The sequence below is a fragment of the Acartia tonsa genome, chromosome 1 (assembly GCF_053477335.1).
Source record: "Acartia tonsa isolate MP-2025a chromosome 1, ASM5347733v1, whole genome shotgun sequence".
Classification (NCBI taxonomy): domain Eukaryota; kingdom Metazoa; phylum Arthropoda; class Copepoda; order Calanoida; family Acartiidae; genus Acartia; species Acartia tonsa.
The window spans coordinates 5,485,313-5,510,273 of NC_137260.1; the positions used below are offsets into that span (position 1 = coordinate 5,485,313).

General features: G+C 32.3%; 1 protein-coding gene across 2 annotated transcripts in view; it reads right to left on the reverse strand.

Annotated features, from left to right (window-relative positions):
• The window catches only part of LOC145304308 (uncharacterized), a 48,969-nt gene that overhangs the window by 23,034 nt on the left and 974 nt on the right, over nt 1-24,961 (reverse strand). Inside the window, exons 2-12 of one of the 2 annotated variants that reach the window (XM_080146207.1) lie at nt 22,780-22,830; nt 21,858-22,030; nt 19,617-19,700; nt 18,249-18,320; nt 16,195-16,304; nt 12,869-13,700; nt 11,863-11,938; nt 11,128-11,197; nt 10,390-10,469; nt 9,747-9,854; nt 5,483-5,591 (exon numbers count right to left, since the gene is read on the reverse strand). In XM_080146207.1, the coding sequence (XP_080002333.1) occupies nt 5,483-5,591; nt 9,747-9,854; nt 10,390-10,469; nt 11,128-11,197; nt 11,863-11,938; nt 12,869-13,700; nt 16,195-16,304; nt 18,249-18,320; nt 19,617-19,700; nt 21,858-22,030; nt 22,780-22,830 (1,765 nt within the window). The remainder of the gene's footprint in view (nt 1-5,482; nt 5,592-9,746; nt 9,855-10,389; nt 10,470-11,127; nt 11,198-11,862; nt 11,939-12,868; nt 13,701-16,194; nt 16,305-18,248; nt 18,321-19,616; nt 19,701-21,857; nt 22,031-22,779; nt 22,831-24,961) is intronic. The other variant, XM_080146276.1, reaches the window with a different exon arrangement.

Consider the following 24,961-nt stretch of genomic DNA (forward strand, 5'->3'; position numbering starts at 1 on the left):
ATATTGGATATCATTAAAATTGGAAGATTTTTTCTTTAAAATTTAGAAGATTTTCAAGCCATTATTTGATTACATTGATACAAAAAATAATTATAATTTTTTTCTTGTAATTGTGTCGCTTAAAATCTATTTAAAGCATACATTATATTCATTATATTATTAATTTGATAAATACAAATATGATGATACACCAGTTGCAGCTATAGACCTTCCAGCTCTACGATTTTTTGTAGTCGTTGGTCTTTTGTAGGCGTTGGTCTTTTGTAGGGTTGGTCTTTTGTAGGCGTTGGTCTTTTGTAGAACCGACTAGTTGGTCTTTTGTAGGCGTTGGTCTTTTGTAGAGTTGGTCTTTTGTAGCAACGCCAAGGTTAATAACTATTTTTTTTTTGGGGGGGGGGGATGTTTAGAATGTTAATCTAAAGGGACAAGAAAGCAGGAAGTTAAAGTAAAAAGAAAAAGGTCTATAATATAACATTCAGTGTAATTGTTATATAGTAAAACAATCTTCATGTAAGATGTAACATTAAAAAAATATGTGTAATATAAAATTAGGCCCTAAGAATAAATAAAAGAAGATACAGGGTGCGTCACATAAATCGGGACATTTTGTAATTTTTAAAGAAATGAACATAAAATCGTCAATTTTAAAGATTTTATTGAATTTTAAAAACTGGGAAGCAAAATAGGTATATGACTAGTAGATTATTCAATAAAATCGCCGCCAGCCTCAATCACCATCTCTACCCGCCTCCTCAACCGCCGGCAGGTCTAGGTTAAAATGTACCTGTCCAAGCTGGCGTAGTTCTCGTTGATAGTGGCAATGAGGGAGGTCTTTGTGGTATGGGCACGTCTATTGGTGCATGCTTCAAAGTAGCCCAAGGCCCAAAAGTCCATTGAATTAAGATCGGGCTACTGGGAGGCCACATTTCCTTAGGATCATGAGTAATCGCTAAATTGACAAAATCCATGTTTTTGCTCTCATTTGGGCTAGGATTTAGCTACAGTGGACTTTAAGTACTCAAAATGCGTGTCTCGATGAGCTTAAGACACACAAAAAATTTTGGGTCAAATTTCCAACTCCTTCCCTGTCGGGCCCTACTGTTTGTGATTTCTTAAGGCTCAAAATCTTGAAAAATCGACCTCATTTCGGCTAGGATTGAGCTAAAATGGATTTAAACACGGCAAAATGTGTGTCTCAATGAGCCTAAGACACCCACAAAATTTGGGGTCAAGATTCCAACTCCTTCCCTGTCGGACCCTACGTTTTGTGATTTTGCGCACTTAACCACCGGCGCATTTGGAATCTGCCTTGTTGAACATATACGCGTCCAGCTCGGTGTACACGTCCATCTTCGTCCAAAGATTTTTTTGTGCTAAAAGGTCATTACCTAAGCTTTCTATAGTGGGGTCAAACGTCCTGATTGGTCAAGTAGTTTTCGCGCTATGGCCGTTTAAAAAATGTCCCGATTTATGTGACGCACCCTGTATATGTTTAAGAGTGTCACTAATAAAATAAGTATTTTATCAACCAGCAATTGTAAATAAAATGTTTATTTCTATCACAGACAAATAAAATGAAAATGTTTCTTGATTTCGCAGTTTTTTATATTTGAGTGTGAGCAAATCTAATAATGGGTTCTGAAATCATTTAATTCTAATAATTATAATGTATTACCACAAACCTTTTGGGGTAAAAATCTGCTGTGATTGTATGAGGCAAAATTATCTTAATCTGTGAAAGTGTTAGTAAATTGAATAATTTATCTCTTGTCAACATTCAAGGTGTTCTTTGAATACTTAGAAAATAGTTAATAAATAGTTGCTTTAAAAAGATATTTAAATAAAATACAAGATTACTTTTTATAACTGAACTGACCAATCTAAATCAACTTGATTCACTTCACAAAGAATAAGAATTTTTTATTAAGGATGCAGACGTATTATCATAGAGATTCTTTAAACATGTGATTATTAGTGCTAGTCACAAAAGTTAAGTAAAAAAATCCATAAGATAAGCATATTTAAATGGATGCACGATTGTTCTGCTACATATATTCTACTAGTTGCTACGCCCCTAGCCTCAAGGGGCATAGCGTCAAGGGAAATTAAAAAAAATTATGTGAGTATGGGAATCATTTCATGTTCTATTATCTACCCAGATGAAAAAATAGCGAATGATTCGCCAATCCAAGCTGAAAAAATTTCAAATGAGTCGCCAATTTTTGCAAATAAATGACAAATTCGCAAAATTATAAAAAAAAAATTTAGGGGTTGTATTTTTTGTTTTTGGGGGCTATCAATTACAGTCCGATAAAAAACCTCTAAACGGAAAACTTTCGATTTTATTATGGATTTATGGGCGTTTTAGCTATGAAAATACTAAAAAAGTTTCAAAATTAGTTTAAACATAGTTAGAGACTACCTACAAAATATATTTATTACCTTCTTAAAATTAAAATTTTTTAAAATAAATTTTCTTCGAAACATCTTTTGAAATGAAATAAATATGAAGTGTATTGGTTGTATTTGATTTTCTTGTAAATGGGATTCAATAAAAACTGTTTTCTTTCAATTACTTACAAAAATATTTTTCCTTTAGGATGAAACTCAATTATTTGACCTTTTCTACAAAAATGGATTTATTATTACTTGGACGTTGCACAAGATTTTTTAAAGTGATTCTCGCAGCTGGCTAAAATAAATATACCCCACATCCAACCCCTTTACCCCTTCAACTACCATTACTGGATGAACGTACAGACCAATAAATGAGGTCCACATTAGCAAACTAAATTGGCCAACCCTAAATATCCACTTAAATAATATATCTATTTCTATAAAATAACAAGAATAATAATATGAAATTAATCATAGCTTTTAACGATCGTAAAGGTATTTCAAAAAGTTACATATAATGTTTAAAAATCGGAGGTGTGTAGAAGATATTGATCCCATGGCAAAAACCTGTGCACGCCACTGGACATGATAAAGTGCGACAAGTTCATGTGCCCCAAAACCATCAATTATGTAGAATACAATTATTGGTTGTAAAATGTAACACTGTTACTGTGAACAATCCAATCATTATTTAACCTTGATCCAAAAGGTATAAAAACCAACAATTGATTGACCCTCCTTTATTAATTTTAGTTTTAAAAAGATTTTAGAAAAAATTTGTTTGGGGGGGATTTATCATTTTTTATTCAAGAAAATAGCTGAAAACCATCACAGGACCAGTAGGTATATTCCCTGAAGAGTAGAGCCCAATCGGTTTAGTGGTTACTGAGATCTTAAGCTGCAGACAGACAGATATCGTTCTACTTTATAATAGATGTTTGTTCTTATAAAAATGATCTCCCCCCCCGCAAAAAAAAATAAATATTATAAACTTTCTACAAATATATAGACAAGCAGAGACTGATCTTGTGGAGAAAATATTTTTTTTTATGTTATTCTTACTTTTAATTTTAAAGTATAGTGGGCTTGAAATTCCGTCTATCTAGAGGTTATAACATGTAACTTTTGTAATAGGTGCCAATTGTAATCTAACATAGTTATGTCTTTAATGCAAAGGTCATGCAATCAAAAGGTGGTTGTTTAAATGAATATATAATATATGTGGGAAAAATTGTCTTCAATTTAGGTTGCAACATGGACCTCATATATCGGTCAGTTCGTTCATATCCATTAGAAGGGAAGGGAATGGGGAAAGGAGGTGGATGGGGGGTAACGTTTTTTGAGCCAGCTGCGAGTAACACTTGTACATGAGTACATGAAAATCTGGTACAAAATATATTGATTGTTAATATCATATTAACTTTTTGGGAATAGTCCTTTTCGTGGCATCGCCCATTAACGGGTTATTCGAAGTATTTTTAAAATGGCTTTTTATAGGTTAATTTAGGTTAGGTTAGGTTATATTGGATTAGGTGATTGGTCCGAAAGGTTAGGCAATTGGCCCCGCAGGGGCTAGAAATAGGAGAAAAGCTGCTGTGAAAATACGATGAAACGCCCATTAAGGTGCGTTGCCACGAAAGTGACCACACCCAACATTTTTTTCATTATCTGATCCTATCAGTGTACAAATATATATTCCTTGAAAACTTATTTGAATGAACGGCAAAACTTTAGTCGAACATTTAAACAAACTTTGATTTATACAATATAAATTTAGATGAGTTTTAAAGTGTTTTTCTAGATTATTATCACATTGAAGTTCTTGTGTTATTTAGAATATTATTCTACTGTTATTTTCTGGTTATTCTTTTTCTAAGAACTAATTTTCAGTTCTAACTTTGATCCATTTTATTTCAAATTTGAATTGTTAATATCGTATTCTGCGATTGATAAAAATTTTCAGGTTTTGAAAGTTTTGTATTTAATTTTGAAATTGTAAAAACCCCTTTTGTAATTGTGCGTAAATAACACTTAGATAATATATATAACAGAACTAAACAATGTGTTTGTTTTTAACAGATGACAACATCCATAAAAGCGAAGCACTGAAACGATAGGACAAACGGACATTAACACTTGTATAGTGTCAGTACTAAATAATCTGAATATAAATGTATAAGAGTCAAAGCAAAATTGTATGTAAATTTGTTGAAAAATTGCTTGATACAGGATAATGATTGTGGACATACTTACATTTTAGGACTTGATTAAGTTGCTTCGCTTATAAAATTGTACTTTGTTGTCCCAGAAATCAATATACCAAAAAACAGATCAATCGGATAATTAGATCACATAAAAATTTGTTGTTAAAAAAGTTTTAAAAATCAACATGTTTAAAATGATGTACGGACATTCTGGTAATGATTATAGTGTTGCTACGCTTTCTATATCGTACCTAACTACTACAGGAATCACCATGCAAAATTTAAAATCGATAGGACAATTCTAACATGCCTAAATTAACGAAAAAAGCTATCCGTTACGGACGTACGGACCCTAATTATAGAAAAGCTTTGCTTTTAAAAATCTTGGAAAAACAAGAAACGAGAAGGTAATTAAAAGGGACGATTTTAAAGTTTGAACACTACTAGAACACAATCAAAATTCAATGAAATTACCCAAAATTTTTTAATGATTAAGATAACGTTGTCATGATACTTTGGTTGGGTACAACTGTAATTTTGCCTCTTACTCCCTTATTTATAACAATGTTACTCCTTGGACAATTTTTTAGTGACTGACACAGTCAGCTCGTGAGTATAAAGTAGCTGCGCTTCTAAATGTAAAATAACACAGGGATCTAAGAGATAAGACAATAGCCGATAAATTGATGTACATCCCCAATGATGATAATTAAAATTACGACTTCTGTAAATTACAATTAGTAGTTGAATCGTTTGGACACTCAACTAAATAAGTTAACCAACCAAAATTCAATAAATGTCCTAAAGGTTTTAAGCCAACGAATAAGAAAACGTTTGTGTAATAAACAGCAAAATATCCCCTCCCTCCCTGAAAGTTGTACCTGTGCAACTTCCCAAGACAGAGTCTGTAGCTGGTTGTTGTAGTTCAGGATTGAGAATTCAACAGTATTCATTGCAGGATTTAGACCAACAGCAAACTGGGAGTTTCCTCTAAATAAGAAAAAAGTTTGTGAATCTTTTAATAGTGCACATAAAAAATGACGTCATACTACCAGTTAAAATGTATACTGGCCTGCTATTTTAATTTATTCTGTGTATGGCCTATCATTGGTCATCTGTATGGTATGACGACATTTTTTATGTTTGTCTGTCTGTGTGTCTGTTTGTTTGTCTGTATCTAAGGATCTCGCTAACTGCTGAACTGATCGGGTTTTCCTTAACAGGGTAGCTTCTCAAAGGTTCCGGGAAGGTTTATAACTATTTTGGGAGAGTGTAAAACAACCCTCCCAAGAGAAATCGCCCCTAGAAAAAAATTACCCCAACCACAAAAAAAATTATAAAAGTTTTTTTTTACTTTTACAGAAATCTAAATTAAATAAAAATAGGTTTTTGGATTCAACTTCACTTTCCTAAAGTGCCCCTAGAGGCTTCTAGGAGCGTAGCCGCTAGTGCACTATAAAGAAATTCAAAGTTTGTAGATTAGTAAATTGGCGCATTACTGAATAAATTAAATTTTAATATGTTATAAGATTTTCTAAAAGGCTTGATGCTTTATATGGCCGACTATAACAGTCAAGACTTTATCATGTACTAGCGGCTTCGCCCCTAGCCTCTAGGGGCTTTGCCCCAAGAGGGTTGATCAAACCAATTTTTCGTATTTTAGATTTTTTTTTTAAATGGAGAAAAACAATTTCTTTGGGGGGGGATTTTTTTTATTTGAGGGAGGGGTAGTCGACCTTACTATTTTAATTTTAGTTTTAAAAAGAACATTTTTTTTGGGAGGAGGAATATTTTTCATTTTTGGGGGGAGGGGGGTTGGGGGTTGTCCCACCCCCCAAGAAAATACGCTACAAACAAACAGACAGACAGACAGACAAACAAACATCGTTCTACTTTGTATTATAGACTAGTGGCTTCGCCCCTAGCCTCTAAAGTAGTTATAAACCTTCCCGGGGCTTATAAGAAGCTACCCTGTAAAGGAGAACCCGATCGGTTCAGCGGTTAGTGAGATCCTTCGCTACAAACAAACAGACAGACATACAGACAGCCAGACATACAGACAAACAGACATACAGACAGACAAACAGACAAACAGACAGACAGACATCGTTCTACTTTGTATTATAGATAGTAATGTTACAATTATAATACCAGGCCTAATTGTTAAAGAAATCACTATTTATTGAAAATATCAAACATAAAAAATCTGTAGGGTAATTCTAACACGCAAAAACTATTTATGACCAGAGGTGGATTCTTTAAAAAAATTTGCCCCACCAATCGCCTTGTGGGGCAAAATTGTTTTCGTGAAAAATCCACCAAAATCTACAAAAATTAAATAAAATCTTATGTTAATAACCCTTCTATGATTTTGTTTAATCTTTGTAGATTTTTTATGTAATTTTGGAGGATTTTTCACGAAAAACAATTTTGCCCCACCAAACAATTAGTTGGGCAAATTTTTTTAAAGAATCCACTTCTGATCTTTTCATCACTCCACAATGTACAAACATTTTCTATGGTTGAAAAATAAAGTTTTAAGTTTATTAAAACGTCAGAAATGGACATCATCTATCATAATTTAAGTTCTTAGTGTCTAATAATTAAATTTTTATTTTAAAATTTAAAGAAAATTAATATTTTAAAAATTATTAGACAAAATAGGTAGAGAACACACACATAAATATATTGGATTATCGATAAAAGGGTGTAAGAAGCTTATAACTTTTCTTTGTTGAAATGGATATTAAACAAGAAACAAACAAGAAAGACAGCAATATAAACAGCGGTCAAATTACAAAGTTTAATTAGAAAGCTAAAGCTGTACAAGACACTATTATATGTTAAGGGAGGGGATGGGGGTGGAAGTTGAAACGCCAATTTTCATTTAAATTTTTTAAGGGGGTATTTTATCCAAGGGCTATTTTTAATGAAACCCTACCTCAAATTAATTCTATTGCTTCCCTAGACCTAAAAAGGCTTCACTATAAAGAAGAACTATGTCGGTTCACTGGTTAACGAGATCTTAGCTTCAAACAAAACAAAAGAATTGCTGACAATAAGCTCCTATATATAATGCTACACTTTATACTCTTTTCTTGTGAAAATATTTTAAACTTTAGCCATCAATATAATATTGACATTTTTAGGTTTTTCTTAAAATTTTTATATTTCTCACATACATAGTTATTAAAAGGGGGATATATAGTACCTAGAGAAAGAAAATCTATTCTCGTACTTTTTATTTTATTTAAATTTAAAGATTTCACTAACGCTAATTGAGTTTTCCTTACTTGGAAGCTTCACAATTATGCTTTTGGGCTATTTATTTTTTAGATTTAAGTCTTTTGAAACCTTTAGGATATTTTATCAACTACCACATAGATACTAGTCGTAATACACAAAGTAGTAAGGTATTTATATTACGATTATTTTAATAACTGAACCGATTTAATTCTTTCTACTAGAAAAGCATCACAGGGATGGTTTTTAGCTATTTTGAATACAGAGAATCATTGGCAACAAGTCATGCAATCAAAGGTATTTTTTTTTGAAGATTTTTACCCTAATAATCCAGGTATCAAAGTGCTGGTCGTTTAAAATGTGTCAACGGCCATCATGAATTATTTTAAAAGGGCCTTAAAAATTTTAGTTTTAGAAATTTTCCTATAAAATAAAAGTTTTTATCCCAGCATGCAAAAAATGCTCCAAAATTAAAACTCAAGAAATTCTAAAGTCTATATTTTGTAATATAATTACAATACAAATCAGACTTTGAAGGTTGAATTACAATGTAAAATTTAGTTTGTGCCTTTTTTGAAACCGCTCTGAAAATGCATTGTTGGTAAACTTTTTTAATGCATGAATAAAGCCACTTCTGTGAATTAAACAAGAACGAAAACAGCAATACAGCAATTTAAAGTATAGCTTCAAATATTTTTTGGTACGTAGATTGTTTAGATAAATTCAGAACATTTTTAAAATATAATCAGAAGAACAATGCACCTTAAGTTTAAAAACATTTAGTTTTATCTATCTTGATCCCGACTTTTAATATAAAATAACTATGTATTTTTTATGATACCCAAAAGCTGATTCTGAGTACGATTAAGCACAATTTACGCATAAGATCACATTAATCAAGACTCAATTTAAATAATAAGTACCCTAAATTCTAATAGGACTTTATTGAATTGTTTTTAAATTTTCTGGCTTTACATAATGTTTCAGTGAAGCCACTCTATAGATAATTGGTTATGTTATTGCGCCAAATTTAATAAATTAGGCTAGTTTAGGAGTTAAGGTTGCCTTTGTCTTACATGGTAATACATAATTTTGTCAAGCATAGACTTCTAGGATAGCCTATGACATTGTATAAGATTTGGCCTATTGTTTTTTTAGATTTTAGATACATTTTGACATTCTTGAAATTAAACTAAAGTTTGAATGTTTAAAGATAACAAAGCATATTAGTTCTTTTCAGACAAAGAAACAAAGAAATTCAAAATATTAAATTGTAACTTTAAACTTTTTCAATTAAAAGTTAACATTGAAAACTGGCAATGGGTGTAGCTTTTAAGTAGTATAGATTCTACATAAATTATACAGTCTGTCTATATGTATGGCCTCTTTATGGATGCAAATTCTGGTACTGAATGAAGATTCCTACAACAAATAAGCATATACTTTATATATACCTAAAAGTGTTCTTCCGTCTTCTACTAACTTTTAGAGAAGACATGAATTGTAAAAATGTATTCTGTGACTGCTTATAACGCCAGTCTGTTCGGATTTTAAAAATGTTTTAAAACCTTTTAGTCTTATTTCGCTACATATGAATGTTGTCATCCTTTTTCTACTTTGCGAACCAAAAGTTTTAATTGACATATTTCAAATCCTAATGTCATTAGCAGATTGCTTCGACTTTTATATTTGTTTTATATAAAATCCTTCTTAAAAAGTGTTTAATTAAAAAGTTCTAGCTAGCTTACGACCATTGATTTATATACACTTTTGACTTATAATCAGGAAAATTTCAGCTATTTTATACGTCAAAGTGTTTCTTTTCTTTTCTTTGCAAATTATCCATGTCTAAACCTTAAAAGTTGATCATATTAAATTTATAAGCCCAATACTTAAACATACCGTGTATCAGCAATCCTGATAAGTTGCCATCTCTTGCTGATGGGGTTTGTATTTCTGTAGGTAGTAACAAAGCTGAATTGCTCTGGTAATCCTTCGTTGAAAATTCGTCTAGGATAAAACAAATAAAAAAATGGCGAAAGTTTATTGTCTACCCCCCCCCCCCCCTCTTTAAAAAAATATATTGAGAATAAGATAAATTACTACTTTAGGGCAGGTTAGGACATATGGGGTACTTGGTGGTCCCGCAGGGTTAAGGCCTTCTGCAGCTTTAGGCATTGGAAAAAAATACCCCTACCCCTTATTTTCATTTTATCTTAGTTCTTTTTGTGAACAATAAAATTCATATATAATTCTGAATAAATGAACGGAGGGGTAAAAATGAAAGTAAATACCAGTGATCTAATGAGATGAGACAATGGCCGAAAAAATATGTACATCCCTAAAGATGATACATAAATATACCCATTCTGTAGATTACAAATAGTTGGTAAAACGTTTGAACACTCAACTTAATGAGGAATTAATCAATTTCACGGAAGTCCCCATGGTTTTTAGACGACGAATAAGAAAACGTTATCATAAAACTCTGGGGACTAGTGTAATAAACTTCCCATTGTCCCCTCTCTCCCTGGTAAATACTCACATCGTAGGCATAACCAGGTTGGCAGATGGTTGAATCCTGTAAGCAGTCTGAATATCGCTGGATCCACGGACGCGTGAAACCCCTGGCGGTTTCAGGTGTTATTCAATCAAGTCAATAATAGTTATTTTTCGCATCGTATTATAAACAGCTTTCCGCGGATATAACATGTACAATCATAAGCCACGGACTAAAAAACTGTTTTTAATCTTATGATTATGAATTTTTATATTCGTAGAAAACTGGATATAATACGATGCTAGTTTTTTTTGTATGGATGAGAACCGGTTCCAATCCACCGGATATTAATCGGATTCAGATGAATACGAGAAAAGCCTTTAGTTTAATGGGAAATCTTAAATTGTCTAAAAGATGTGTTTCTATTTAAATTGCGAAAGATCTGTTTATTTTATTCCTTTTTTTAATAATGTAAAGCCAATAAATCATACTTTTATTAATACTAATTGATAGAGTTATCTTATTAGCTGATTATGTTATCAAACTAAATACAATATACATTAGTTAGACTAGTGTTTTAGGGTTCAGTGATTACAAGCTTGTTGAATTTTTTTTGAAAAATGGTGACTTTACTTTGAAAGACAATGTTTAAACACATCCTGTTATATAAAGAAGTAATTTCTAAACTATGCAAGTTATATTTTTCAGGACAGCTTTATATATAATTTGGGATGGATTTAGGCCATTTTCATTAAAAATAAGTTGACTAAATTAAAATAACATCCCTGGAAAACCCTCCAAATTAACATCCAGTTCAAATCTCCTGATAAAATCAAAAGACTGAAGGTCGTCGTCTCCTGTTTACAATCAGATATTTCAACATTGTGTTAAATATAAGTTATTGTTGAAAATTATATGAACGTTTCAAATCTGCCCATATTATCAAGCTAAAGGGAATAAATTATTCGGACAACAAATCCTTTAAAATAAGTCCAGAAATCGACCTGTACATAATTATGATTTGGACTAAGAATTTAATAGTTATTTCTCGCATCGTATTATAAACGGCTTTCCGCGGATATAGAATGTACAATTATAAGATTAAAACTAGTTTTTTTTAGCCCCGAGGTGCCGGAGGCACCGGCTAAAAAAACGGCAATAAATAATCTTATGATTGTATATTTTTATATTCGTAGAAAGCTTGATATAATACGATGCTAGACATAGTTTTTTCGTATGGATGAGAACCGGTTCCTATCCACCGGATTCGAATGAATACGAGAAACATGTTTATAGTGACCAAGATATTAATTTCTAACCCATCATCTTTTTAACAACGAGATGTAAAAAAGAAAAAGCAATTTAAATGTTTTTGGGGCTAATTTTTATACTTAGATTTCCCCCAAAAAATAGTTATCATCCTTCCCTAGAAATATAAGAAGCCTCAATGTAAATGAAAATCATAATCAGACTGACAGACATCCTGTTACTTTTATATACAAGTTGTGTATCTGATTCTCTCCTGGTTTATAGTCGTAGCATGGGTAGGTTATAACTTCCTCCTCAACCACGGGCGTGTACACGGGGGGTAACACTAATACATTAAACATTATTATAAATCATAAAAATTAACATTATAAAAATCATGCTTTTATATTATTAAGAAATGTGAAAAAGGACAACATACAGGGATAAGACAATGGTCATTAAAATTGATGTACTTCCCAAATAATTATTACAATTAGTGGTTGAAACGTTTGAACTCTTAACTTATTGAACCAAACAATCAAAATTACATAAAAGTCCCCAACGTTGATAAACCAACGAATAAAAAAATGGTTATTTTCAAATTTTTGGGACTAGTGTAATAAACAGCCAAATGTCCCCTCCACCTATCTGCCAACATGCTCTTATGAAAATGAATGAAAATTAAATTTTAATGAAAAATAATATGATACATGCAGCTTTTAAAAACGTGCAATCTTACTAGAAAATTTTGAATAAAAGTTGCCATAAACATTTTTTGTGTTTGTGTCTTTAGATTTAGATTTTTAGATGATTAAAAACATTCATAAAAAATCAAATAGATTAAATAATAGATTAGTACAATCAGGAATATAGGGGTAGCTAACCAGATAAACAAGGACATTAAAGGATAGGATTATAAATTGATGTACATCCTAATGATAGATATAATTATCCCTTATCTAGATTAGAATTATTGATGTAAAACTTTGAGTACCAATGTAATTTACAATGCAATGTTCCCTCCCTCCAAGGAAAAGGGAATAACATTATGTTACAGTTTTTATATGTTTATGATACCTACCCCTATATCCCTATGGTACTAATAATGAAGCAACTTTGCCTAATAAAAAAATGACGCCAAACAATACAAATGACCAATGATGTGCTAGTAGACATTATACTATTTGTGAATGAAAATGTCTACTGGCCTATCATTGGTCATTTGTATTTTATGACGTCATTTTTTAATAGGCACTATAAGCTGCTTCTATAGTACCTGGCCTAGCAGTTGTTGGAGGCGGAGGAGGTGGTCGTGTTGTTGGAGCAGCCTCAATCCTTTTCGGCGCCGTTTCTGACATTAGAAAACTGGCATCATTGTTGTCCTGGTAGGTGGATACAGACTCCAGGTACAGCTGCTGGTCCTTCTGGCGGATCCATTTGTCCGGCGCATTCACAGACTCAAAGGATGTGTAGCCAGCAAAGAATCTGGCATCATATGGGGTGAAGGTGCAGTCCCGGCTGAATTCATACGCATTCACGTTGCCGCTTTCAATCCAAAGTGCGCCGTCCTTAACTCTGAGATAATAGCCGGGAGCATTGGTGGATTCAAAAGAGACTGTGTCTTCAGCCCCCATTAGGCCAGGTATTAGCTTAAAGGTATGGCTGTCGATGGTTAAGAGGGCGGAGCCGCTAGAAGCCCCGCGGGCCAGAGCCCAATAGTGGCTGGGTACTGATTTGCTCTCCACCTGAATTGTCCGTCCCAGGTATTGCTTCCAGCGGGCCTCAGCCTCGTACAAGGCATCCCCAGGATCAGACATCATAAAGCTGGCATCATTTTGATCTGTATGCGTGTTGATAGCTGTAAGCTCCAGCCTACGACTGTTATGTCTGATAAACATGCCCTCGGTAACAATGGATTCAAATGAGACAAAACCTTGGAAAAAGTGGTTCTCCCGCATAAACCAGGAACAGTCGCGCAACATTTCCTGATCCCAGATGTCGATTTGCTCGATGAATATTTTGCCGTCTCTCACGCGGACATAGTGGCCAGGCTGCGTCACAAGTTCCAGGGATATTGTGCCCTCCCCGTACAGGCCTGGGCTCTTGATCTGGCATAGTAGGTCAAAATTGAAATTTTATGTGCTAACGGTAAAATCGTAGAGAAAATATGTAATTTAAAGTAAGCCCATTTGTTATGTATTAATGGATATAGAATATACGTGGGTATTGTGACAGGAGAATTTTTTTGTCAATCTAATATGCTAACAAGGATTTACCTTATTGATCAGTTCGTTCATACGGTATGAAGGAAGGGGATGGGGCGAATAAGGGGGAGGGTCGTTATTTTAGCCAACTACAAGTTTCACTTTATTAGAATTCTTGATAATCTGGTGAAAGATTTAAGTAAAAATTAATCTATTTAATTATTATACATGCAGCTTAGAGCCTTGGATATTTTTTTGGCCTATCTATGATTTAGTAAAAGTTGGCCGATTTTAGAAATATTAAGCAAAAAATCGCTAATAATTTTGTTAAACACCCTTTAAGTTTGAATATTTTCAATATGTAATCAATCTTTCTCTTATGGACTCAAAATTTACAGGAACAAGGTATTCCTATTGTTAAAAAAAACTATTCATATCCTCATTTTTTATCAGTTGTCAGTAGAATAGCATAATACTTTAGTGAATACTAGCGGCTACGCCCCTAGAAGCCTCTAGTGGCACTTAAAGTAGTAGTGGGAAAAGTCGACCTCATCCCATTTTAAATTTGAGTTTCAATTTTTCAAAAGAGTAAAAAAATATGTTTTTTTTTGGGGGGGGGGGGTGAAGATACCCTCCCCAAAAATAGTTTAAAACCTTTCCAGGACCTATAAGAAGCTTCATTGTAAGAGAGAACCATATCGGTTCAGCGGTTAGCGAGATCCTTTGGGACAGACAAAGAACGCTTACTACTTTATATAATAGGATATAATTACTTGGATCTTACACCAGATTTTCAAGTTCTCTAATAAAGTGAAACTTGCAGCAGGCTAAATTTACGATATCCCTTTACATTAACTTACCCACCCAATCCCCTGCCCTTTTACAGGATAAATGAACTGACCCAGTAATAAGTTCCATGTTAGCAACCTAAATTTAATTTTTTCCCTGTCATATATATATTTAAAATTGGCTGCTCTACATCAGTTTTAATATTTAGCGGCTGGTCAATAAAAAGCGGATAAGGAGCGGTCTGACCACTATGACTAGAAAAGTAATTTTCTTTAAAAATACACATGAACCACCAGAAAAAAAGTTTTATGTCTCTATCTGTAACAGGAGCCGAGATAGAGGGGGGGGGTCTGTTAGGGGGTTAAGTAGGGGTACAGAAGTTTAACTGCCTGTTTTTGCCGGTTTTGGTGCTGGAAGCGCCAATTTTTTTTTTAACTGAGAATAATATCTTAATAAATTGTAACTATAAACAGATAAAAATATCATTTAGCGCCGCCATTTTACCGCCAAAATTGGCGGTTTCCGTTATTTGTCGTTTTTCGGCAATGGTCAGAAAAGGTATTTTTTTGTTATAAAAAATAATAGTTCGTTGTTAAATTTGGTTTTCTTAGCTTCAAAATTATTAATATTTAGCGGCTGGCTGCTAAAAAGCGGATAAGGAGCGGTCTGACCGCTATGACTAGAAAAAGTAATTTTCTCTAAAAATACACATAACCACCAGAAAAAAGTTTTATGTCTCTATCTGTAACAGGAGCTGAGATAGAGGGGGGGTCTGTTAGGGGGTTAAGTAGGGGTACAGAAGTTTAACTGCCTGTTTTTGCCGGTTTTGGTGCTGGAAGCGCCAATTTTTTTTTAACTGAGAATAATATCTTAATAAGTTGTAACTATAAACAGTGAAAAAAGGGACAAAAAAAGATACTTTTTAGGCCTTTTCAAAAGGCAGTTTTGAAATCCCGTTATTTCATTAAAAAATTTAAAATGCATAGAGAATTGCTTGGAAGGTGAATTTAGGTGTTCTGCATATTTCAACTTAAACACATAAGGCCTAAGATATGATATCCCAAAAATCTTTTGTCAAAGTCTACTCTACACCTAGCGCTGGCGATTTCATTTTTCACAGGTATAAAATGCATGATTTTAGAAAACTGACTGGCGCTAGGTGTAGAGTAGACTTTGACAAAAGATTTTTTGGATATAATATCTTTGGCCTTATGAGTTTAAATTGAAATATGCAGAAGAGCTTAAAACCTGCACATTACTGAGATATTGTTAAAACCGCCGTGCTACCGTTATCTGTTGATATTTTACATGCCTGGCGCTAGGTCGCCAGTAGAGATAAAGAGCTGAAATTTTGTACATGTATTTCTAGGCCCCTAAAGTAACTTTTTAGGTTAGCAGAAGAATGAAATTCGAGAAAGGGTATTTTCATGAAAAGATCTAATGTGTATGGTTAAAGTATATTATTTATTTATTATTAAGTCTTTGGATAGGTTTAGGCTATTCTTGTGCGCCTCGCTACTCCATAGAATAAAAAGCCACTCTATGCTGGGGGCGCATATTATTTTATAATAGTCAGAGGAGAAAGTTTATAATCTATTTTGACCCCTTCCTTGAAGAGCATAGGCTCAGTCATCAGATACCCCTCGATGCCCTCGTCCACAGCCCAGTGGTAGCCGCGCATATTCTTGCTCGAGATCCGCACCACCCGCCCGTCAGACGCTGAACAGCAAGGTTAGTGGCGAAGCAATAAGAATTTTCTAATTTGGAGAAACCCAAATATTGAGGATGCCTTAGGCTATATGAGATCGTATTTTATTGTATCTTCGAATCCTAATTAGTGATTTATATTAAAACGCCCCTTCAGACAACAACCCTTTGATTGTATAACCCTTGTCTAGAAGTAATAACTGTGTATGGCAGTGAGTTCAGGGAAAAGGGAATGATATTCTGACAAACAATTCTAAAGGAAAATTTCCCCACAACTCCCTTCCACTTTTCCTCCCCTTCTTACCCACCACTCTTCAAAAAAAATATACCCCAACCATACTTTAAAAGGTTTCGTGATTTTTTTGTAGAATTGATTGTTAGAATAGCTACCCCCTGAATGAGTTGCATCTGTTTTGTACCAAGGCATTCGCCCTATATAATGAGGAACCCTTCTTAACGTCTATAGTTGTGACATGGAGTAAGGCCGAGATTCAAACCTATAACATTTCTGACACTGAGATAAATTTCTGTGTGTTATGCCGCAAATCCGGATTATAAAATAGTAAAAGGTACTCTAATAACATAATATTAACTACTAAAAAAATACTAAAACTACAAAGATAACTTTTTTACATAGCGCAGCAAAATTACATATTAAATGTCGAAAGGAGAAAGAAAATAATCAACATTTCATCAATTGGATCATGGAAATAAAACAAAGTAGCGGGTTTCGTCGTATTGTCACAATAGATAGAAATAGGTGAAAAGCTACTGTGAAAATACGACGAAACCCGCTACTTCGTTTTCTTTCCATGATCCAATTTCTTGAATGAACAGCTTTGCTACTTAATAAAAAATAAGAATGTATGAACAATAGACAGACAGTAAAGAAGATAATTAAGATAAATAGAGATGATATTGTCTTATTATCTAATTATTTATACATATTTTGATATATCTAATACAATTGTTCTATAATAAGTACTAATTCAAGACAAAAATATTAAAAATCAACAGATATTGATATCAAAGATAGAAAAAAGTTAAGAAAAAGATAGAAAGATAGAAATTGAGTGAGAAAGAGAGATATATAATATACTAAAAGAAAGAAAAGATAAAGAAAGAATGAAATAGAGAGAAGGTAGAAAAAGAGAAAGATTAAGTGGAAGAGAAAAAAATTTAAGAAGAACAGAAAATAGAATGAAATAAAAAAATATATAATTAACTTATAAATCCTTAAATAATTATATTCTCTACTAAACAATATTATCAATTCTACTTAAGCTTTTGTTCTGCATAATAAAATTTAAAAAATTAATCTAAGATTGATATTAAAAGCGCAATCTAAACTACTAAAGACACAAACATCTAACTAAAGGTTTTAATCAAATTAAATTTTGGATTTGAAAAAAAACTCAAAGTAATAGAATTAAAATCAAATTAACAGTCCATGCAATAAATGTATAAGTATAGATGTATCATCCAGACAGCTAAATGGCCCAAATGGCATTGAACCTTTTTATCTGCTAGCAAATTATGCTTATATTTCCGACGATATTAGTTTAGCTAATCGTATACAAAACATGCAATTAAGAAAGTGAATCTTTTATTACCTAAATTTTTTCATAATTTGGCATGCATACAAAATAAGATAATCTCAAAAAAAAATCTTAATTTTGTTTAAAAAATCTAAACATTTGTTACCCTCAAACGATAAATTTACCCCAGCTGTAGATTAAAATTAATAGTTGAAAATTCCTAAATGTTTTAAGCAAACAAATAATGAAAAACTGTGTTTATAAAACTTTGGGTACAAGTATAATTTATAGCCCAATGTCCCTTTTGTCACTGGCCTTTAACCTTATTTAAGGAGCGAAACTACTAAATACTCAAAGATTTGCAACAACAAAAACATGCACATACATTTGAAAATATAAATGGGAACAATGTTTCTACCTGGTGCCGCGACCACTGACTGATCTCCACGTTTAGGTCCATCCTCCACTCCACCTCCCTGGCCTTCCAGTTCTAGATAGATAAATAGATAGATAATAGATAGATAGATAGATAGGTAGATAGATAGATTGATAGATAGATATATAGATAGATAGATAGATAGATAGATAGATAGATAGATAGATAGATAGATAGATAGATAGATAGATAGATAGATAGATAGATAGATAGATAGATAGATAGATAGATAGATAGATAGATAGATAGATAGATAGATAGATAGATAGATAGATAGATAGATACATAGGTATATAGATAGACAGATATATAGATAGATAAGATACCTTCTTAATAGTAATAATAGTCTTCATAAGTATATCCATGTTATATAGATGGATAGATAAATACCTTCTTGATAGTAATAACAGTCTCCATATGTGTCTCCATATTATATATAGATAGATAGATACCTTCTTGATAGTAATAACAGTCTCCAAATGTGTCTCCATATTATATATAGATAGATAGATACCTTCTTGATAGTAATAACAGTCTCCATATGTGTCTCCATATTATATATAAATAGATAGATACCTTCTTGATAATAATAACAGTCTCCATATGTGTCTCCATATTATATATAGATAGATAGATACCTTCTTGATAGTAATAACAGTCTCCATATGTGTCTCCATATTATATATAGATAGATAGATACCATCTTGATAGTAATAACAGTCTCCATATGTGTCTCCATATTATATATAAATAGATAGATACCTTCTTGATAGTAATAACAGTCTCCATATGTGTTTCCATATTATATATAGATAGATAGATACCTTCTTGATAGTAATAATAGTCTCCATATGTGTCTCCAAATTATATAGATAGATAGATACCTTCTTGATAGTAATAACAGTCTCCATATGTGTCTCCATATTATATAGATAGATAGATGGATATATACCTTCTTGATAGTAATAATAGTCTCCATATGTGTCTCCATATTATATATAGATAGATAGATACCTTCTTGATAGTAATAATAGTCTCCATATGTGTCTCCATATTATATATAGATAGATAGATACCTTCTTGATAGTAATAATAGTCTCCATATGTGTCTCCATATTATATATATATAGATAGATAGATAGATACCTTCTTGATAGTAATAATAGTCTCCATATGTGTCTACATATTATATATAGATAGATAGATAGATACCTTCTTAATAGTAATAATAGTCTCCATATGTGTCTCCATATTATATATAGATAGATAGATAGATACCTTCTTGATATTAATAATAGTCTCCATATGTGTCTCCATATTATATAGATAGATAGATAGATGGATATATACCTTCTTGATAGTAATAATAGTCTCCATATGTGTCTCCATATTCTCCTCCCTCGGCATAATCAATATAGGCATACTCGTCCACTTCTAAAGAGACAAGAAACAATTAGGTTTTAGAAAAAAAAAACAAGGACGACAACATCTATAAAAGCGAAGCACTAAAACGGTAGGACAAACGGACATTAACATTTGTATATTGTTAGAACTGAATAATCAGAATATAAATGTATAAGAGTCGAACCAAAATTATAAGTAAATTTGTTGAAAAACTGATGAATACAGGATAATGTTTATGGACAGACTTACATTTTTAGATCTTGATTATAGAGTTGCTTCGCTTATAACATTATACTTTGTTGTCCCAAAATCAGATCAATGGGATGATTAGATCACATGAAAATTTGTTGTTAAAAAGTAAAAAAAATCGACATGTTTAAAATGGACGTACGGGTACGGTTGCTACGCTTTCTTAATCGTAGCTAACTACTAAAGGAATTACCATGCAAAGTTTGAAAATCGATAGTACAATTTTAACATGTCTAAAATAACGAAAAAAGCTATCCTTACGGATGGATGGACCGACCCTAATTGTAGAAAAGCTTCGCTTTTAAAATACAATGAGTACTACATCCATCAGAGTGAAGCTCTGAAATGGAAGGAAACATGAACAATAACGCTTGTAGTGTGTCAGAACACAATATTAATGCATAAGTCTAAACAAAATCGTGAGTAAATTTTTGGCAAAACTGCTTAAATACAGTACACTGTTTTATGACATACTTACATTTTAAAATTTAATTATAGAGATGCTTTACTTACAAAATCATATCTTATCGTTCTAGGGTCTAGTATTAAAAAAAATCAAGTCATTGATATTTTTAGGAATACCTCTACGTTTAAAATAAATATCTTATTTTGTCTTTTTTCTCCTCTCTATTTAGGTTTTATGTGGACTATTTATTTGTTATATGGCTAACCTCTTATACATGTGCCTTATCCTATTTTAATTTTTAAAAGCGAAGCTTTTCTATTATTAGGGTCGGTCCGTCCGTAACGGGTAGCTCTTTTTGTTAATTTAGGCATGTTAGAATTGTCCTATCGAATTCAATGTTTGCATGATAATATCTTTAAGAGTTAGGTACGAGTTAGAAAGCGAAGCAACTCTATAATCGGTACCAGAAAGTCCGTATGTCCAATTAAAACATGTCGCTTTTTAACTTTTTTTAACAACAATTTTTATGTGATAAAATTATCCGATGGGTCTGATTTTTGGAATACTGATTTCTAGAACAACAAAGTGCATTGTTATAAGCGAAGTATCTTTATTTTCAAGTCTTAAAAATGTAAGTATGTCCTAAACAATATCCTGTATTTAAGCAGTTTTTCAACAGATCTACTTACAATTTTGTTTCGTTCAACTTTTATACATTTATATTCTGATTATTCTGCTCTGGCAATATACAAGTTTTAATGTTCGTTTATCCTACTGTTTCAGAGCTTCGCTTTTATGAATGTTGTCATCCTTGTTTTTTTCAAACTTTAACAATAAATTGAGATCTTTATAATATGAAAGAATAATGAATTTCCATAAATTCCAAAACTGCATCAGATTTATAAGAGCAAATTTTCTTTTATTGAAAAGTTGATATAAAATTTTCAGATTTTTTTGCTTCACGTAAAATGTTAATGCGAGAAAAATATAAAAATATTAAAATAAATTTTCTTTCTTGTCATTAGGAAGTTAATCGTGGCTTTTTGGTTAACTCAATTTCTGATATAAATACTTTCAAGCATGGCTTCGAAACTGATTAATATCTAGACGATTAGAACCGGTTCTCAGCCGTACTGAAAAATCATGTATGGCATCAATCTATATCCATTTTTCAAAAAATATAGATCTTGTTTCAATCTAAAAATTGTACATTTTTACAAGCTCTTTATAAATACGATGCGATACATATCTATTTCAGCATGGCTTCGAAACCGGTTATTATCTACTGGATTAGAAGCGGTTCTCAGCCGTTTTTATATTCGCGAAAAGCTGTAATAATACGGTACAATAAATAATTATTTTAAAGTTGAAGTTGCCCATTTAGTTTGAATAAAGAATGAAAACATCTTAAATAGATGCTGGGAAAATTACGTTAACCACAAAAATGTTTTAGACGTTTTAGACAGACTGAGAGATTTAAAGACGAACAATGCGAACTATAGCGTAGCTTTTCTACAAAAAAAATAACTTACGTGGGTCAGGATTCCGTCTATCTCTGTCAGGTTGATCCGCCTGCATCCTACGTCTCAGCTGCCGTCTGGCCGGCCGTCGGTCTTGCCGGTCAACCTGACGGTCACGCTGCCGGTCTTGGCGGTCGTCTTGGCGGTCTCGCTGGCGTCCGCGTTGTCGTTCTCGCCGCTCATTTCTGTTGCCAATGTTTATACAATTTATACAAAATTGTAAAGTAATTTTGTTTAATAACATGGAATGGGTTGGTCAATGGAAGGCAGTTTTTTACAATTAATGCGTCGGCAAATCCTATTAAAATGTATAAAAGTTGATTTAAATAATAATATTAGCACTACGACTACAGTAAGTCAATAATATTTCATTAATAGTCACTTTATCTAATGACATATAGCCGACAAAAAACAGTGAAATTGTCAAAATGTACATAATACATATATGTGGATAAATATCGTCAATTTAGGTTGCTATTATTGAACTCATATATTGGCCAGTTCGTTCATCCAATTGGAGGGGAGTGGACGGGTTAAAGGGGGCGAAAGGAAGGTTTCGATATTTTAGCCAGCTGCGAGTATTACTTTATTAGAGTACATGACAATCTGGTGCAATATCCAAGTAAATTATATATCGAACTATCCTATTATATAAAGTAATAAGCGTTTTTTGTCTGTCCCGAAGGATCTCACTAACCGCTGAACCGATATTGTTATCCTGTACAGTAAAGCAGAGTCTTATAGGTCATGGGAAGGTTTTAAACTATTTTTGGGGAGGGTGTCTTTACCCCCCCCCCCCTCAAAAAAATATTTATTTTCATCTTGATTTTCAAATTTAAAATGGGATGAGGTCGACTTTTCTCCCTCCTACCGTGCCCCTAGAGGCTTCTAGGTGTGAAGCAACTAGTGAGTAAATAAAATTGGCTAAACATTCCTTCTGTCTCCCGCACACCCCTCAAAAATCACAAATGCTATCACAGCCCAACTAAAATAGATAGATAATTAGTTAGATAGATAGATATATTGATGGATGGATAGATGGATAGATAAATAGATGTTAGATGGATAGATAGTCCAAATAGAATAAAAAACAAAAGATTATGGATAGATAGATGGATAGATAGATAGATATATAGATGGATGAATAGTTAGATGGATAGACAGATTGATAGACAGATGGATAATTAGTTGAATGGATAGATAGATAGATAAATCAATAATTATTTATATTTTTTGAGTTCTTACATTCTTTTAGCACTTGACTATGTAAGACGACTTTTGTAACATCAATTTAGAAATAATTAGTATTTTATAACAGAAAACTATAATCTATAATACAAAGTAGCTTGATGTCTGTCCGTCTGACCGTCTGTCTGTCCGTCTGTCTGTCTGTCCCTTAAGATCTCGGTAACCACTGAACCGATCGGATTCTACTCTTCAGGGAATATACCTACTGGTCCTGTGGTGGTTTTAGGCTATTTTCATGGGAGGTGGGACACCCCCAACCCCCCAAAAAATAAAAAAAATCCAACCCCCAAAATTTTTTTTTTACATTTTTTGTAAAATCTCAGTAACTGCTGATCAAATTGGGCTCTACCCTTCTGGGAATATACCTACTGGTCCTCTGGTGGTTTTAAGCTATTTTCTTGGGGGGTGGGACACCCCAACCCCCCCAAAAATAAAAAAATCCCCACTTCAAAAAATTTTTTTTTTAATTTTTTTAAAACAAAAACCAGTAATTGGGGTGGGGGAACCCCACTGTTACATGGGGCGGGGCGAAGCCCCCATGAATCCCCCCCCCCCCGAAAAAAAATCAAAATATTTTTATTTTAATTTTTGTGTATGCGAACAACCTAGGTCTAATTTTTACGAATTGAAATTTTTGTGTATACAGCAAACAACCTGGGTTTAATTTGTACAAATTAAAATTTTTATGCATAAAGCGCACAACCTGGGTTTAATTTTACCACAGAATAATTAAACAAAGAATAATTTTTTGAATATTTCTATTAAGGAGGGTTGACTTCCCAAAACTATATAGGGCGAAGCCCCTAGAGGCTAGGGGCGAAGCCGCTAGTCTTATATATTGTAGATCATTTTTACTTTACAAAAACTAAAAAAATATTATTAAAATAAGTTTTGTGCTTTCTCAATATTCAAAAAGATACAAATGATAATTACCAGGCCTAGCTATTCTAACAATCAATTCTACAAAAAAATCCTTAAACCTTTGGAAGTAAGGTGGGGGTATACCTTGTTTTTATGTAACTGAAGAGGGGTGGGTAAAAAGGGGGGAGGAAAAGGGGAGGGGGGTTGTGGGGAAATTTTTCTTTTAAAATTGTTTGTCAAAATCACATTACAAAATAAATTGATAGATTTTAAAAAAAATGTTTTAGAAGATTTTCTCAACATATAAATTTTTTTGTCAATATACATTCCATTGCAAAAAACGCGATCTTTGGTTTGTTTAAATGTCCATTTATTTAGCATTTTTCAAGAATGTCAAGCGTGGGAAAATTTTTAGAATGTGGGAACCATTTATTTTGATTTAAATGGTACATATGATTTTCATTTAAATTCATTTTTTGGACCCGTGAGAAAATTTTTTTAACGTGAGAACCATTTAATTTTCATTGAATTTCATTTTTTTGAAGTGTGGGAAAAACCCGGAGAAAAAATATGTGTTAGTATAAAGAAATGTTCTATCAGTTTCAAACCTTTTTCATTTGATAGAGCATACTGACTTTGGAAAAACTGTCAGACCAATTTTTGAAATTCAATCTGTGAAAAAAGATATTCAAGTTTTAATTTTTTGTTTTGAAAATATTATTTTACATGTATTGACGCCATCTTGGATTATGATAATTTTTTTTGTTAGAAGATTTTTTTCTAAAATATTTTTAAAAAATCAACTTTTTACAATAGAAAAATCTTTGAACTTAAATTGACCAATAATTCAAAGATTTTTTCTCTTTGATTTGGAAGATTTTTTATGATTTTTATTTTTGATGTCAAATAAAAACACAACAGTGAAAAAAATGAAAATTAAATGAAAAAACATTTTATGATTTTATTCAAGAAATTATTTGCTAACATCACCTTTTTGTTGCAATAAA